At 38.4% G+C, this 13,878-nt stretch overlaps 2 protein-coding genes across 4 annotated transcripts; both read left to right on the forward strand.

The window, feature by feature from the left end:
- The first annotated feature begins 999 nt into the window (after positions 1–999).
- On the forward strand, positions 1,000–6,408 carry LOC115749929 (aspartic proteinase A1-like). Of its 3 annotated transcripts, none has more exons than XM_048274333.1 (14): positions 1,000–1,150; positions 1,837–2,221; positions 2,334–2,394; positions 2,914–3,008; positions 3,099–3,211; positions 3,306–3,474; positions 3,569–3,608; positions 3,703–3,767; positions 4,301–4,414; positions 4,523–4,587; positions 4,707–4,863; positions 4,946–5,065; positions 5,842–5,930; positions 6,036–6,408. In XM_048274333.1, exons 2-14 carry the CDS (start codon positions 1,847–1,849, stop codon positions 6,118–6,120), a joined length of 1,548 nt encoding a protein of 515 aa, XP_048130290.1. In that variant the 5' UTR covers positions 1,000–1,150; positions 1,837–1,846; the 3' UTR covers positions 6,121–6,408. The 3 variants fall into 3 exon arrangements, with proteins under 3 accessions (XP_048130290.1, XP_030542831.1, XP_030542832.1); XM_030686971.2 differs by having other exon boundaries at positions 1,048–1,202; XM_030686972.2 differs by having other exon boundaries at positions 1,079–1,274.
- A 739-nt stretch (positions 6,409–7,147) lies between these two features.
- LOC115749928 (imidazole glycerol phosphate synthase hisHF, chloroplastic-like) lies at positions 7,148–13,625 on the forward strand. The gene is made up of 19 exons (XM_030686970.2): positions 7,148–7,458; positions 7,556–7,638; positions 7,955–8,049; positions 8,443–8,546; positions 8,958–9,127; positions 9,253–9,367; positions 9,685–9,740; positions 9,829–9,867; positions 10,041–10,139; positions 10,540–10,602; positions 10,685–10,747; positions 10,867–10,949; positions 11,125–11,233; positions 11,339–11,392; positions 12,096–12,183; positions 12,408–12,445; positions 12,881–12,986; positions 13,177–13,343; positions 13,444–13,625. The coding sequence occupies exons 1-19, from the start codon at positions 7,287–7,289 to the stop codon at positions 13,501–13,503; spliced, it is 1,764 nt and encodes a 587-aa protein (XP_030542830.1). The 5' UTR covers positions 7,148–7,286; the 3' UTR covers positions 13,504–13,625.
- Positions 13,626–13,878: the final 253 nt, after the last annotated feature.

The raw sequence follows: 13,878 nt of genomic DNA on the forward strand, positions 1-13,878 counted from the left end.
TTAAAGTTGAAAATTATAACTCAATCTAATTATCTAATAGATTTTGATCTTGTAAATGATTTTTCGGAATAAATTTGGAGGTTTCTAAAGTTAAACATAGCTAATTTGTGCTTTCTTTTTAGCTTTTCACATTTTAATATGAATTGCAAGATGGAGTTGCAAAATTATTTACACATTTTACACTTTCAAACTCATGTAAGATTTTGTTTTTTTTTTTTTGGAAAAGTTTTAAGCATATTTTAAATTTTTTATCCACTTGCTATGAGATTGAATTTACAACCAATATTAATTACTTTCTTCAAAGCGGGCGTTAAACAGTAAGAAGTTTCATGTTTTTTCCTTTACGTGTTTATTATTTGTTAATATTTAAATATGGTCTAAATATAAATATGTTTGACATTTGACCATGCTTTCAACAAACTAACCATTTTCATATCTTGATCAATTTTTATTTTTCATTTTTTATCAAGATCGGCTAAATAATTAAATTGAATTTTAATTTTCGAATTTGAAATATAGTTTCACTCACACTATTCGATAAAAAAAAAGGCACTTAATCTTGTGTGTTCATAAGCTATCATAAATAAAAATTTCTTGTGGATGAAAATATAAGACCATGAATTAAAATTGACGATATTCTCTAGTCAAAATGATAATAATATATGATGAACTGATATAGGCGTAATGGAGCATTTGTATTGTGAAATTGATTAGAGATAATTGAAATAAAGACAGCTTTGTCAATTAACATGATAAAAATAATAATAAATTGAAGAGAAAGATAATAAAATATTTCGGTAAGTTATTCAAGAAAACCGCAAGCGTTGAAAGCTCGATTTTTCCAGAGAGCCAAGGGAACGAACAAAAACTCTCAATTGTTCCTTCGCGAGTAAGAAAAAGAACAAAAATTTCGACCAGAAAAAAAAAGGAAAAAGAACAAAAATAATCCAAAACAGCAAACACCGTGTCCCATTTCCTATCTTCATGGCAATCCAGCGGCGCGTCGCGGACACGTGGACGGTCCTGATTTTCCTATGTTACCGGCAGACCGAGGACATTTCTTCCTCCTTCCAAGAAAGAGAACTGCGCAGAGCTTGGTGCGAAGTCCCACAATTGAATTTCCTTCTCGATCCATTTCTGCCCTCGAACTGTAAGCGAATTGCGTCGAGTTCTGAGCATCCATCGCTGCGGATTTTGATTCAGTACGTTCACCGATCTTCCCTAGAACGAGGGTCATCTCCTGTTGCGAGTTTTGCTTCGTCTGTTGCTGACTAGTGACTGGAACGGTGTTGGGAATTGTGGAACCCCGTTCTTGCAATGTGGCTTGTTGTTGGAATTTCTTGTCTTACGATTGTGGTCGATCGAAGATCGGCTCGTGGTTTTGGTGTCGATTTGCGATCCTAGAACTCTAAATTGGTTTTCAAAATTTATCTTTCGGTTGAATTTTTGGTGCCGAGAATCTCCCATCGTCATGACTGCCACGGAGTATGACGTTGGCGCGAACTCGTGCATCTTGTCGATTATATAAGTCTGTCTGTTACTCCTGTTGCTGCGAAGGATCATAGATTCCTAGAGTATTGGCTTTGAGAAATTGCTTGCTAGCTCAATTTCAATGATATCGGTGTTTTTCAACCAGGACAAAGTTTTTTTTTTTTTGGTCAACCAACCAGGACAAAGTTAGTCATTGGTTCTTGTGAGTGTTTGGTGACAAAGGTGATCGTGTATCCAATGTTTCATCTTGTTTGATCTTGACCTCGATTATTAAGTTGCAATTCTGGGGGGAGTTTATATTTGTTTCGTCTTAACTAAAAGCTCCTTTGGTTTTTCCTCTTACAGTGTTTGAGATATGGGAACTAAACTAAATCCAGTCACGGTGACTATTTTGGGTTGCTTGCTCTTGTTCCCTGTGGTGCTTTCTGCATCTGATGATGGATTGCTTCGCATTGGACTCAAAAGGAGGAGATTTGATAAGAACAGCCGGATTGCTGCTAGGCTTGATCTTAATGAAGGGGAGCTATTAATGAGGCCTTCTGCTGGGAAGCATCATCTCAATGGGAACCTCAGAGACTCAGGGGATTCTGATGTTGTGGCCCTAAAAAATTACATGGATGCTCAATATTTTGGTGAGATTGGTGTAGGTACTCCCCTGCAGAACTTCACGGTGATTTTCGACACAGGCAGTTCAAATTTGTGGGTTCCCTCTTCAAAGTGCCATTTCTCTGTGAGTTTTGCCTTTTGAGTTCCATTTCTTCACTCCAATCCAATCGACCTTATCGCTTATCCTAACTACCATTTGTTTTGAACATGTATTATTTTACCTGAATTTGGTGCAGATTGCTTGCTATATGCATCCAAGATACAAGTCGAGCCGGTCAAGTACTTACAAGAAAAATGGTTTGTTCTGCCTCTTGTTCACTTTGCACTTTTCTCTCCATTGTAATTTAGATGTTTTAGAGTATCAGAAAGGACGATCATAGGAAAACTTCAGATGTCAGACTTGTTTGTCTATTTATGGTACATGCAATTTAAACTGAGTTTCACCCACCATCTTAGATAATTTTCTCTGCATAAATGGTACATTTGCTCAAAGAGCAGTGCACCCACTTCAGTGGATGAGCCGGATACTGTTGGCAGCTCCTTGATCAAAATGATCAGTATCATCATGATATGTTCAGGTGACATTTTCTCATTACTCCTCATCCAGCCTGGCCAAAGAGTTGACATTGTTTATTTGAGTATATGATGACCGGAAAATGATCAATATTTGCATTGTTGTGCCTTTAGCTTTACATGATTCCTAGCATATAAATCCGTCATTCCCCTTGTTACTTATATGCTGTGGAACTGATAATACAAAGAATGTCCTTGATGCAGCATTTTCAAATTATTGCTTCGCTCTTGTCCATTGTGTAGGGAAATCAGCTGATATACATTATGGCACTGGATCCATTTCTGGGTTTTTTAGTCAAGATCATGTGAAAGTTGGTGATCTTATAGTGGAGGATCAGGTATCTAATGCCTCTGTTCTTCAATTTAATCATGGTGACTCCCTCCTTGTTATTGGATTTGTTCAAATCAGTTGGTCTACTCTTATCTAGGAATTTATTGAGGCAACCAAGGAACCTGGCTTGACTTTCTTGGTGGCCAAGTTTGATGGCATCCTTGGTCTTGGGTTCCAAGAAATCTCAGTGGGGAATGCAGTGCCTCTTTGGTGCGACATCGCTAAATGCATCTAGATATTCATTGTTGAAACGTGTTGTAAACTGCACGCAGAAGAATGCTGAACCTTGTACTTTCTGTTCTAGGTATAACATGGTCAATCAAGGGATTATCAAAGACCCAGTTTTCTCATTTTGGTTTAATCGTAATGCTGAGGAGGAAGAGGGAGGTGAAATTGTGTTTGGTGGGGTGGATCCCAATCACTATGAAGGGGAGCACACATATGTTCCTGTGACCCGAAAAGGGTATTGGCAGGTCAGTACACATGCTCTATTTAATGGCACTACTAATATGAGGCATATCTTTCTTCTATTTCTAAGATTGTCTTACTGTTTGTTTGCACTGGCAGTTTGATATGGGCGATGTTCTGATTGATGGTAAAACAACTGGTGAGCGTAACATTACTGTTGCATTCTCAGTATTTTTGTTGAATGAATAACTTCTTACGAAATTACCAAATTTACTTTCTGACATGAATTTTAGGATTTTGTGCTGGTGGCTGTTCAGCAATTGCGGATTCAGGGACCTCTCTGATGGCTGGTCCAACGGTGTGTATCAGGTTTTATGTGTGTGATGTCTCTGGTGTCTGTTGATTGTCTTTTATTTCCAGATAATTTACCTACCAATCGCATGGAGATGAAACCTAATAATCCTTTCCTCCTTTGTCTATCTTGAGTATCCTTTATGCTATCTTTGGAAAGAGGGAAAAGGGTCGCAATAATAGTTTGGGTGAAAAATGGAAAAAAGGGATCAAAGTTTTTGTGAGAAGGGAGAGAAAGGAAAACTTAATATTTGGGCATTTTCTATGCAAATTTTCATCTGACCCCTCTTGTCACCAACATAGCAATTAGTGCTTCTTTTAATTGACTACTGAACAACATAAACGGCAGTGCGAAGTTACAAGTGGTTCAGTTCCTTTTGCATAGTCTGTCTTCTTTGTCTTTGGCCAATTTCTATGGTTATCTGTTCATTGAATTCGGTTGCTGTAAATTTGTACTTTTGCAACTTGAGGGCATGTCTTCTAACCTAGTTTGTGACTTTCCTTGCTTTCAACCCATTATTCATGTGCTTTTACGTGTAGACTATCATCACTGAAGTCAACCATGCTATTGGAGCCGCGGGTGTTGTCAGTGAAGAATGCAAGGCTGTAGTTGCACAGTATGGGCAGACCATTATTCAGATGCTTTCAGCAAAGGTTTATACAAAGTTTCTATGCCAATTCTTTGAATGATATATAGAAATAATTTATATGATTCTGGATCCTCTTGTTGAGCTTCTGACACATAGCTTCATATCGTGGCAGGAAGAGCCCCATAAAATATGCTCAGAGATTGGATTATGTACGTTTGATGGTACTCGAGGGGTTAGGTTAGTTTGGACACCTGTTTTTCTTTTTTTAAGTCACAATCAGATATCTAATTCCTTCCAGTGTGTTTGTTCTGATTGATATTGCTTGATTATTGTTTCATTAATGTGGAAAATTTCAGCATGGGCATTGAGAGTGTTGTGGATGCAAAAGATAAGAAAGTCTCTGCTCGTTTGACTGATGAAATGTGCTCTGCATGTGAGATGACTGTTGTGTGGATGCAGAACCAACTTCGGCTGAATGAAACGCAGGATCGAATACTCAGCTATGTAAATGAGGTGATATGACTTAATTTTCCATTTTCCATCTGTGATTATCTCTTCTTTTCATTTATTCCTTTTTATTTTTATTTTTGTGCAGCTTTGCAGTAGATTGCCTAGTCCAATGGGAGAATCTGCTGTTGATTGTGCTGGCTTGTCTACCATGCCCAATGTCTCATTTACAATTGGAGGAAGGGTATTTGATCTCTCCCCTGCGCAGGTATGGTGCAATCTGGTGATTGTTCTTGGTCTTTCTTTGTCACCAACCCTATGTGTTTTCTGGTTTTTATTGTAAGTTGTGTAGGTGGTTCTCTTCAATTTTTTCTTTGATTATATAATTAGAGATCGTGGACCATTAGGCATTTCATTATTTCTAGTTCCTTTTCCGAATAGCTATGGGCAGGTTAATTCCTCTTTTCAAGAAAGTTAATGCGAGGGCAAATTTCAGGTAGATACTATATTCCGGTGGGTGTTACTTTATAATTGACAGATACCCTTAGGGATGCTTCCCTGGCAAAACCAGGCACGGGCTGGTATATCAACTTGATATAGGGCTCATTCGATGTATGTTTTTCTGAAAACACACATTTGATATATGAAATGGAAAAAATGCGCGATGATCATTGAGAGACCTAAGTGGAAGTGAGGGGGGAACTTCCCAGATGTTTGCACTTAGATATTTGGTTGTCCAGTGTATGATTGTCTATCTACTGAACAATGGGCGATTGGAGTGTTAGAGACCATGGGAGAAAAGTGGAAGCATCGCATAAAGACAGCTGTTTGCTTATAGAAAAAGCAGTAACAGCCTTGAAGTATGTGAATGTTTTCCTCCCTGCACCTTCAGTAGCTTCCTCAGGTCATGCTCATTTTGTCTTGGCTTGGTCAAGTAGAGTTTATGCTCACTCAGCAGGGAACACAAAATTGTTTTCTCTCGCATGCTCCTTTCTCCTTTTGCTCTGTGATTCATATTTCTAACTTACGCGTTCGGGCCATCAGTATGTTTTGAAGGTAGGGGATGGAGACTCGGCTCAATGCATAAGTGGATTTACAGCTTTGGATGTTCCTCCTCCAAGAGGGCCTCTCTGGTGCGTGTGGTTTCTGACTAATAGTTTGGGATGACAATGGACCGAGGTAAATCTCAGGTGCTCTTTAATAGATTTTTCCTCACCAGCTAGTTACATTTGATGCAGGATACTGGGCGACGTCTTCATGGGTCAGTATCATACTGTCTTTGACTATGGCAACCTGAGAGTTGGATTTGCCAAAGCTGCATGATGATTTGGTTTTCTTTCTGGGTACTTTTAACCTGATGCTCCAAATAAGTGATGTACATATTTGACATTGGGGGTACGCTATCTCGGATTTCACTTGGCCCTATTACTTCCTGAGAGAAGTGTTTACTATTGCTGCTCTTTTTCCTTGCAAGGGACGATTTCCGTCTGTAATTTCTTGTTCTTTCCGGGTGGCGTTGAGTTGGAATGGGATTGACAATACCATAATCATTTGCAACGGACCAAGAGAGATTGAACTAATGCTATAATCGGAGCACCTGTTGAATCTCCATCCTGTTAAAGAAGGGAGAAAGACGTCGATACACAATGCCTCATTTTTTCGTTTTTAATTCTTTTTAGGGCTGGCAATTCACACAAACTAATATATTCATATTGCAAACTCAAACGTGACATGAATTGATCCGAAACTTTGACAAGCATAAATATTAACTTTTTCAATGACAGACTTGTTATGATCATTATAATTCGCGAACTTGAATTGCCCATCCTAATTCTTTTCCATCGTTACCAAGAAGAAAATCTGGCACAAAATTGTCACATTGGAAGAAATAACAACATAAGTAAGCATCATTACTAGTTAAGATTTACATGCATCCGTACAAAGACTCGTTTGAAGTATCTCTTATCAAGAGATTTACGAGGATCGTATTCATACATATCCTGGTCAATATCATTTAAGTCTTATTTAGAATATGTGTCAAAATCGACTTATAATCACACTAATAAATGACATGAGGATTCATACCGTCACAAAAACGGAGTAGATGGACCAAATTTGAACATTAAAAGACTACAAGGATTAAGTGTACAATTTTTACTTAGAATTTTGTACACGTAAAACTATCGTGGCAGTAGTCGGCGTTGATTCCGAAATTTTCGATAAGTTCAAATGAAACTTTGATGAAATCATTTAAATAGTCATCCGAAAATAGCACAACAAATAGAATTTTGTTCAAACAAAGAAAAAGTGTGAATTCTCTCCCACGAAGACTTTTTCTCTAACGGGAGACGCAAGGAGCAAAGTGTACAGTGCCCTTCGGACCAATATATTTGCGGAGTCCAACATAATTGTTCTTCTCTTTCAAGTCTACTTGAAGCAAAATCAAACCAAGCATCTCAGAGAGAGACTACAGACAGCTTTTTCTGCAAATGGAGGCGGCGCCGTTTGGCTCAGCGTTCGCGTCTAAATCACTCTCGCCACCATCTTCATCCTCTTCTACTTCACAATCTCTCCTTTACTTTCGCTTCAACAAAGCCCGCCTCAAGCTCAAATCATCCAGAACCTTCTCTGTTCGCGCCTCCTCTCGGGGAGGAGATTCTGGTGCGCACTAACCATTCTCTCTCTCTCTCTCTCTCTCTCTCTCTCTGTGGGAGTATTTCGTTCTCAGTATTTTATGCTTGTGTTGGTGTTGTTACAGTGGTGACTCTGCTTGATTATGGTGCTGGCAACGTCCGTAGCGTCCGGAATGCAATTCGCTATCTCGGCTTCGACATTAAAGATGTAATCTTGTTGTCTTCTCTGCTTTGGTCTTTTCATTTGATGGAGATTTCAAGTAAAGCGCCCCCAACCACAATTACTTGACGTAATGTGCTACAAGCAAAGTGAAACACATCATGATGAGTGGCCAAAGATTCAATCTTTTGCGTTCTCTTCAATCGTTTTTCGTGTATAATGTCAGGCTGCATTGTTGGGGTTTTAGCTTTGCTGCTAATTTAAGTATCACACGAGTGCTAAACTATGGCTTTCTTTTTGATTTAATCAATATTCTGAGACTTTCTTTGTGTCTAGAACTTTCTTATCCTTTATACATGTATAGGTGCAAACTCCAGAAGATATTTTGGGTGCAAATCGCCTCATCTTCCCAGGCGTTGGGGCATTTGCTTCTGCCATGGATGTGTTGAATAAGAAAGGGTATGCTTCTGTTCCCACTTTATCTCCTAACAGTTATATATTGAAGATTTGAAGGACCACTATTCTTTTTTGGAGGTATATTCCAGGCAGCTTACTGCAATCTATGAGTTTATCTTTAGGATTGATCAACAATGGTTTGTAAAATTTTCTTTTACATGACGCAACAGACATAGTAAACTTTCGAAGTTGAAATACTTCTAGCAAGATTATCTTGACTATGGACCATTTCGTGTTTTCTTTCTGGTGTTTTGTGTCTTAATTATCGTGCGAGTTGTGTGTCTTCCCAAGTTTTACGCAATTTGACTATTGAAGGCTAGCTTGTATTCATAAAATCACGTAACTCAGGTGCCAGGACCAGAGAACTTTTTTAACGTTTGAGAAATTCAATTCCAGGATGGCTGAAGCTCTCAGTACTTATATTATGGAAGATCGCCCCTTCCTAGGAATATGTCTTGGACTGCAACTACTCTTTGAGTCAAGTGAGGAGAATGGCCCAGGTCAGAAGATCATGCTTTTGTTATTTCTTTTCTCTTCCCTTAAGTTTCGGAATGGATTTTTTTCTTACACAAATTTTAGTGGATTGTATTCTCATTTTAAATGCAACACTTTAGGCTTTAAGATTGAGAGCAGCATGGCTAAACACTAGAATACAGTATCATTCTAGAGTTGCATTGCATAAACCGTGCTATATAAAGAGCATACCAGCTTATAGTTCATGGAACAGAGGTAAATGGTGAGGATGAAAATTGAACAGCTGTGGCGAATGTCTCAGAGAAATGAATTGGCTTATTTGAGTATTGATATGGTTAGTTAACTAGATCTGAAAGTTCATTTTTTTTTATTGTTATGGCATTATCAACGGTATAATCTGTCAATACCCATCTTGATGATAGCTACTTTTACAACAGTCTGTGGTCTTGGAATAATCCCTGGAGTGGTTGGTCGCTTTGATGCATCCAGTGGTTTGAGAGTGCCTCACATTGGCTGGAATGCCTTGAAATTTAGAGAAGGCTCTGAAATTTTGGATGATATTGGAAATCGCCACGTCTATTTCGTTCACTCCTACCGTGCCATACCAGTATGCTTCTCTTCGTTTTCTGATTTTTCCTATGGTGTATGATGCTAATTTTAAAGGTTTATTGTGTCAGATTGTCTAACTTATTTCCTTTTCTCGGTGTTCTTTTTTATGTTTTTGGTGGGTAGTCAAAAGACAACATGGATTGGGTTTCCTCTACCTGCAATTATGGCGACAATTTCATAGCTTCTGTAGGGAAGGGGAATGTGCATGCAGTACAATTTCACCCAGAGAAAAGTGGAGGTAAATTGTAATTGGTCTTGAGTTGCTTCACTTTAATCTGTTAATTTATAGTGTGTGTGTTTACTATGAGGGGATGTTCTAAGCTGCAATCTTTCTTCTAGGAATGTGTAGGAAACTCAATATTAGGATTTTTACCTTTAGTTCATATTCTTGGACTGATTTATGTGCATGGATAGTACTAACAGCAAATAGAAAATCTCCTTAATTGTTCATATCAAACCATCCTTGACAAGTTTAGTCTTCATGATGCAAAAATATGACATGATAAAGGCAATCTCATATGGACTTACCCTATTCCTTTGATATGGAATATTCAGATGTGGGTCTGACGGTATTGAGAAGATTCTTGTCTCCAAAGTCACACATAACAGAGGTATATTTGTGCCTATGAAATCTGCTCATCTAATGTGTTGAGCTTATCTGTCAAATTATCTAACAACTGAATAATTATGTGAAGACAGAAGCCTCCAGAAGGGAATGCCTCAAAACTTGCAAAAAGGGTAACATTCTTTGACTTGGGGATTTCTGAATGGCTTTTCCCTCTTCAAATGACCCTTGAACTATACTATACAACTTGCTGTTGCCTTAGTTTGTTGCAAATTGTGTGGGTGTTGAGCATTGTATCTCTGTTATGATTGAGTCTCTAATCTGGGTTAGTGACGACTTTTCTCAGGTAATCGCTTGTCTTGATGTGAGGGCGAATGACAAGGGAGATCTCGTTGTTACCAAAGGCGACCAATACGATGTAAGAGAGCATACGGAAGAGAATGAGGTGTGTAAAACTAATCATCTCTCTTTTTCTGTTGGTTGAAATACATAGCACTAAACATAAAGGGGTAAATTCTTGCACAAAAAATTATGAGGAGAAATAACAAAAGAAAAAAACTAAGACATAAACAGAAGCCCTGTACACCGAATAAAGAGTAGTATTCGTACACCGAATAAAGAGTAGTATTCTCTATATTTCCATACAGATATTAAAAGTTACATTATACCTTCAAAGGGGGCTATGGACTGCAAGGCAATTTGACGTTCTATATAATCTCCTGGGATTTTAGCAGAAAGTCTCACTTTGCTGAATTATACATTCATGGTACTTTTGACGGAATTTTATGTGGTAGGAGGATCACAGTTTTGCTACTTTTAGGCATTCAAATTACATTTTCTTACAGGTGAGGAACCTCGGCAAGCCTGTGGACCTTGCTGGGCAGTATTACAAGGATGGAGCAGATGAAGTATGATTTCTTAATTGACGAAGGATTTTGATGCTTATAGTCCACTGTTTGACTAGTAATTCCTTTTGAATATCGGTGGCAGGTCAGTTTTCTGAATATAACTGGTTTCCGCGACTTCCCCTTGGGTGACTTACCAATGCTGCAGGTTCATTTCTTTTGGATATGACTTGTGGTTGCAGTACTCATATGGAAGGCATGGCAGATTTCTTGTTTTCCTCCCTCTGATGCTGTCATTTTATTCTTTGTTTTCACAATGGGCTTTAGGTATTGCGATACACATCGGAAAATGTTTTTGTACCGCTAACCGTTGGAGGTGGAATTAGAGATTTCACAGATGCAAATGGCAGGTTGGTATTTACTTGGAGGTGTTCCAAGAGTAATATACACTTTTAAGTGTGTATCCATTACCATGCATCTATTCCATATATTCTGAATTTTGGGCCCCTGATTCGGGCATGTTTCAGTTTTACTGCAGTTAGAAAAAAATACGACAGGTTAAATGACATTTCGACAACTTTGCAGGTACTATTCCAGTCTAGAAGTCGCTTCAGAATATTTTAGATCTGGGGCGGATAAGGTTTCTATAGGCAGTGATGCGGTTTATGCTGCTGAAGAATATATAAGAACAGGAGTATGGGACATTTTCTAAGTTTTTTGACCATGAGCATTCTTGGTAGATATTGATACATAAGCATGTTTCCTCCTCCGCTGATACTTTGTGGACCACCTTTCATAGATGAAGAGTGGAAAGAGCAGCTTAGAAGAGATATCTAGAGTCTATGGGAATCAGGTAATTTCTTTGCTTAATTACGCACGTAGTTTATCTTATTCTCAAAACGGTTTTGTATTTGGCCTTGGTTTATGCACAAATGCTTGGTATCACTACTTGAACTCCAGGAGATTCTGTTTGTGGTCATATATATGTGATCAATACTTAAGACTGATAAGCAGCCAGTATTGGAATTGAATTAACTAAGGATTACTCAAGGTGCAGTGTTATGATCTATATGTAGGACTCATGAATATGGAAACACTCATGTTGATGGCATGTTTTGAAGTGCACTGGAAAGTCATTTGATAGGGCAACCAATGTTGAACTGATTTTACATTTTCGCCTTTGAGCTCGTGTTGGGTTTCGTTTTTTGTGTTGAACTATCTATAGATGTGTTAACTCGTACAAGCTTCTTTTATTCATTGGTTAGTTACTGCAGCAGCGGATTATCATCCAATTACCAACATCTGTTAGAAGAGATTCTTAAAAATCTTCTTCTGCTTCCTTAGATTGTTTCGATACAATAAAATAGGATGGTCTGATGGTGGATTCTATTGTTATCTACCACTAAGAGCCTGCCCTTTTGTCCCTTTTATCATTTCAGTGTCATTGCTAAGGGAGTACAAAAATTTGGCAAGTGACAGTTTGTCGAGCGATATAGCATTCGAGTATGCACACGAATGTATTTGAAGTAATTTTTTGTCTGGTTCTCTTTTGCCAGGCAGTGGTGGTGAGCATAGATCCTCGTAGGATGTACATCAATAGTCCCAAAGATGTGGAGCTCAGATCTACAAGGGTAACAAATCCAGGTATACGCCTACTTCATAATGCACCCTTTCATAGTTGACTTTCGAGTATGCAAATCATTCGGTTGCATGAAACCCTGTCCACTGTTGAAGATGTTTTGCCTGATAGTTGACCTTTGAATGTGGATACCTTAGGCCTAGAGGGAGTAGGAATGTTTGTGTTTGTGTTCGTGTGATGTTTCTTGTTACTTCGATATAAATTTCTTGGTACTTCAATGTTGTCTTAGGTCCAAATGGAGAAGAATATGCTTGGTACCAGTGTACGGTAAGCTTTTCTTTTGCTACTTTATTTTTCACTTGTCAATATTTAGCTATCTAGTTTGAATTACATTTCTGTGTTTACTATGGTCATCATATATTGAACTAGAAGGATTGACTTTGAAGATTGAGTTGGAAAATGTGGACATTAATATAGATGTGATTATCTAAGCAGCACTGGCAGGAAAGTGATAAAAAAACAGATGCTACGAAATATGGGTGAGCTTGGAACAGATGAAAATTAGAATTCCTTTGATATTTGTGAACAAGTTAAGGCAAGTATCCTGCCAAGGGTTATCAAGTGTTTCGCAATCCTTCAAGTGATGTCTAAGGATGTTTGCCTACTGCTATTCTCTGGATAATAATATTCCCATTTGCATTATGTGTTAAAAAATGGCCGCTCATAGGATCAATTGAGCGAGTGTTGATTGTTTTCCCACAGGTCAATGGAGGACGAGAAGGTCGGCCAATTGGAGCTTATGAGCTTGCAAAGGCTGTTGAAGAGTTGGGTGCTGGAGAGATATTGCTTAACTGCATTGATTGTGATGGTGAGAAATCTGTGCTCTATTCCATGTGCTATTTGGATCCTTTCAGAAGCTGGACTGTTAAGTAGAAGCTTTTCCTTGGTTATCAGTCTTATTTTGCAAATTTGTACTAAGTCCTTTGGTTAGTTTCTCTTGCAACTTTCTTTGTTTTGTTGTGCTCGTGATACTAATGTTCGATTTGCATCGTTCTCAGGTCAAGGAAAAGGATTTGATATCGATTTACTGAAGATGATTTCTGATGGCGTGAGCATCCCCGTGATAGCAAGTAGCGGCGCGGGCTCTGTTGAGCACTTCTCGGAGGTATTCGAGAAGACCAATGCATCCGCCGCGCTTGCTGCGGGAATATTCCACCGGAAGGAGGTAACCTTGCGAAAAATGTTCCTTTTTAGAAAATTTTTGGTATCTCACTTTGATCTTCTGTTTTTCATGTTGCGGCCTTTCTTCGATGCTGTGATTTTAGGTGTCGATTCAGTCTGTGAAGGAGCACTTGCTAAAGGAAGGCATAGAAGTAAGAATCTAGAGGGAGAATCGCCGATCAGAATCGCAAGTGGGCGGCGAGTGTTTTGCTCGGGCTGAGTCGTCAGACAAAAAACCATCTAGGTTATCGGTCTTGTGTTACATCGTTTCTTTCGTATGCACGTTTGTTGTTCAAGAGATAAATATCGTTAGATGTTTTTTTTTTAAACCAATTAAAAGAACAAAAGGGCTTTAAATGAATCAGCTCAAAGTTTCTGACTACAAAAAATTCCTCTACCTTCAGAAGCGATTAAAGCTGCTCAAGTCCCGACTTCTTTTGTTAGTATTTCAGTACGTATGTGTTACATAGAATCAAGTGATTATTTCCATCACAATTGAATTTCATCTTCTCATGTCGTGGAAGCTGATCCTATTTCTC

The sequence above is a fragment of the Rhodamnia argentea genome, chromosome 2 (genome assembly GCF_020921035.1).
Source record: "Rhodamnia argentea isolate NSW1041297 chromosome 2, ASM2092103v1, whole genome shotgun sequence".
NCBI classification, from domain to species: Eukaryota; Viridiplantae; Streptophyta; class Magnoliopsida; order Myrtales; family Myrtaceae; genus Rhodamnia; species Rhodamnia argentea.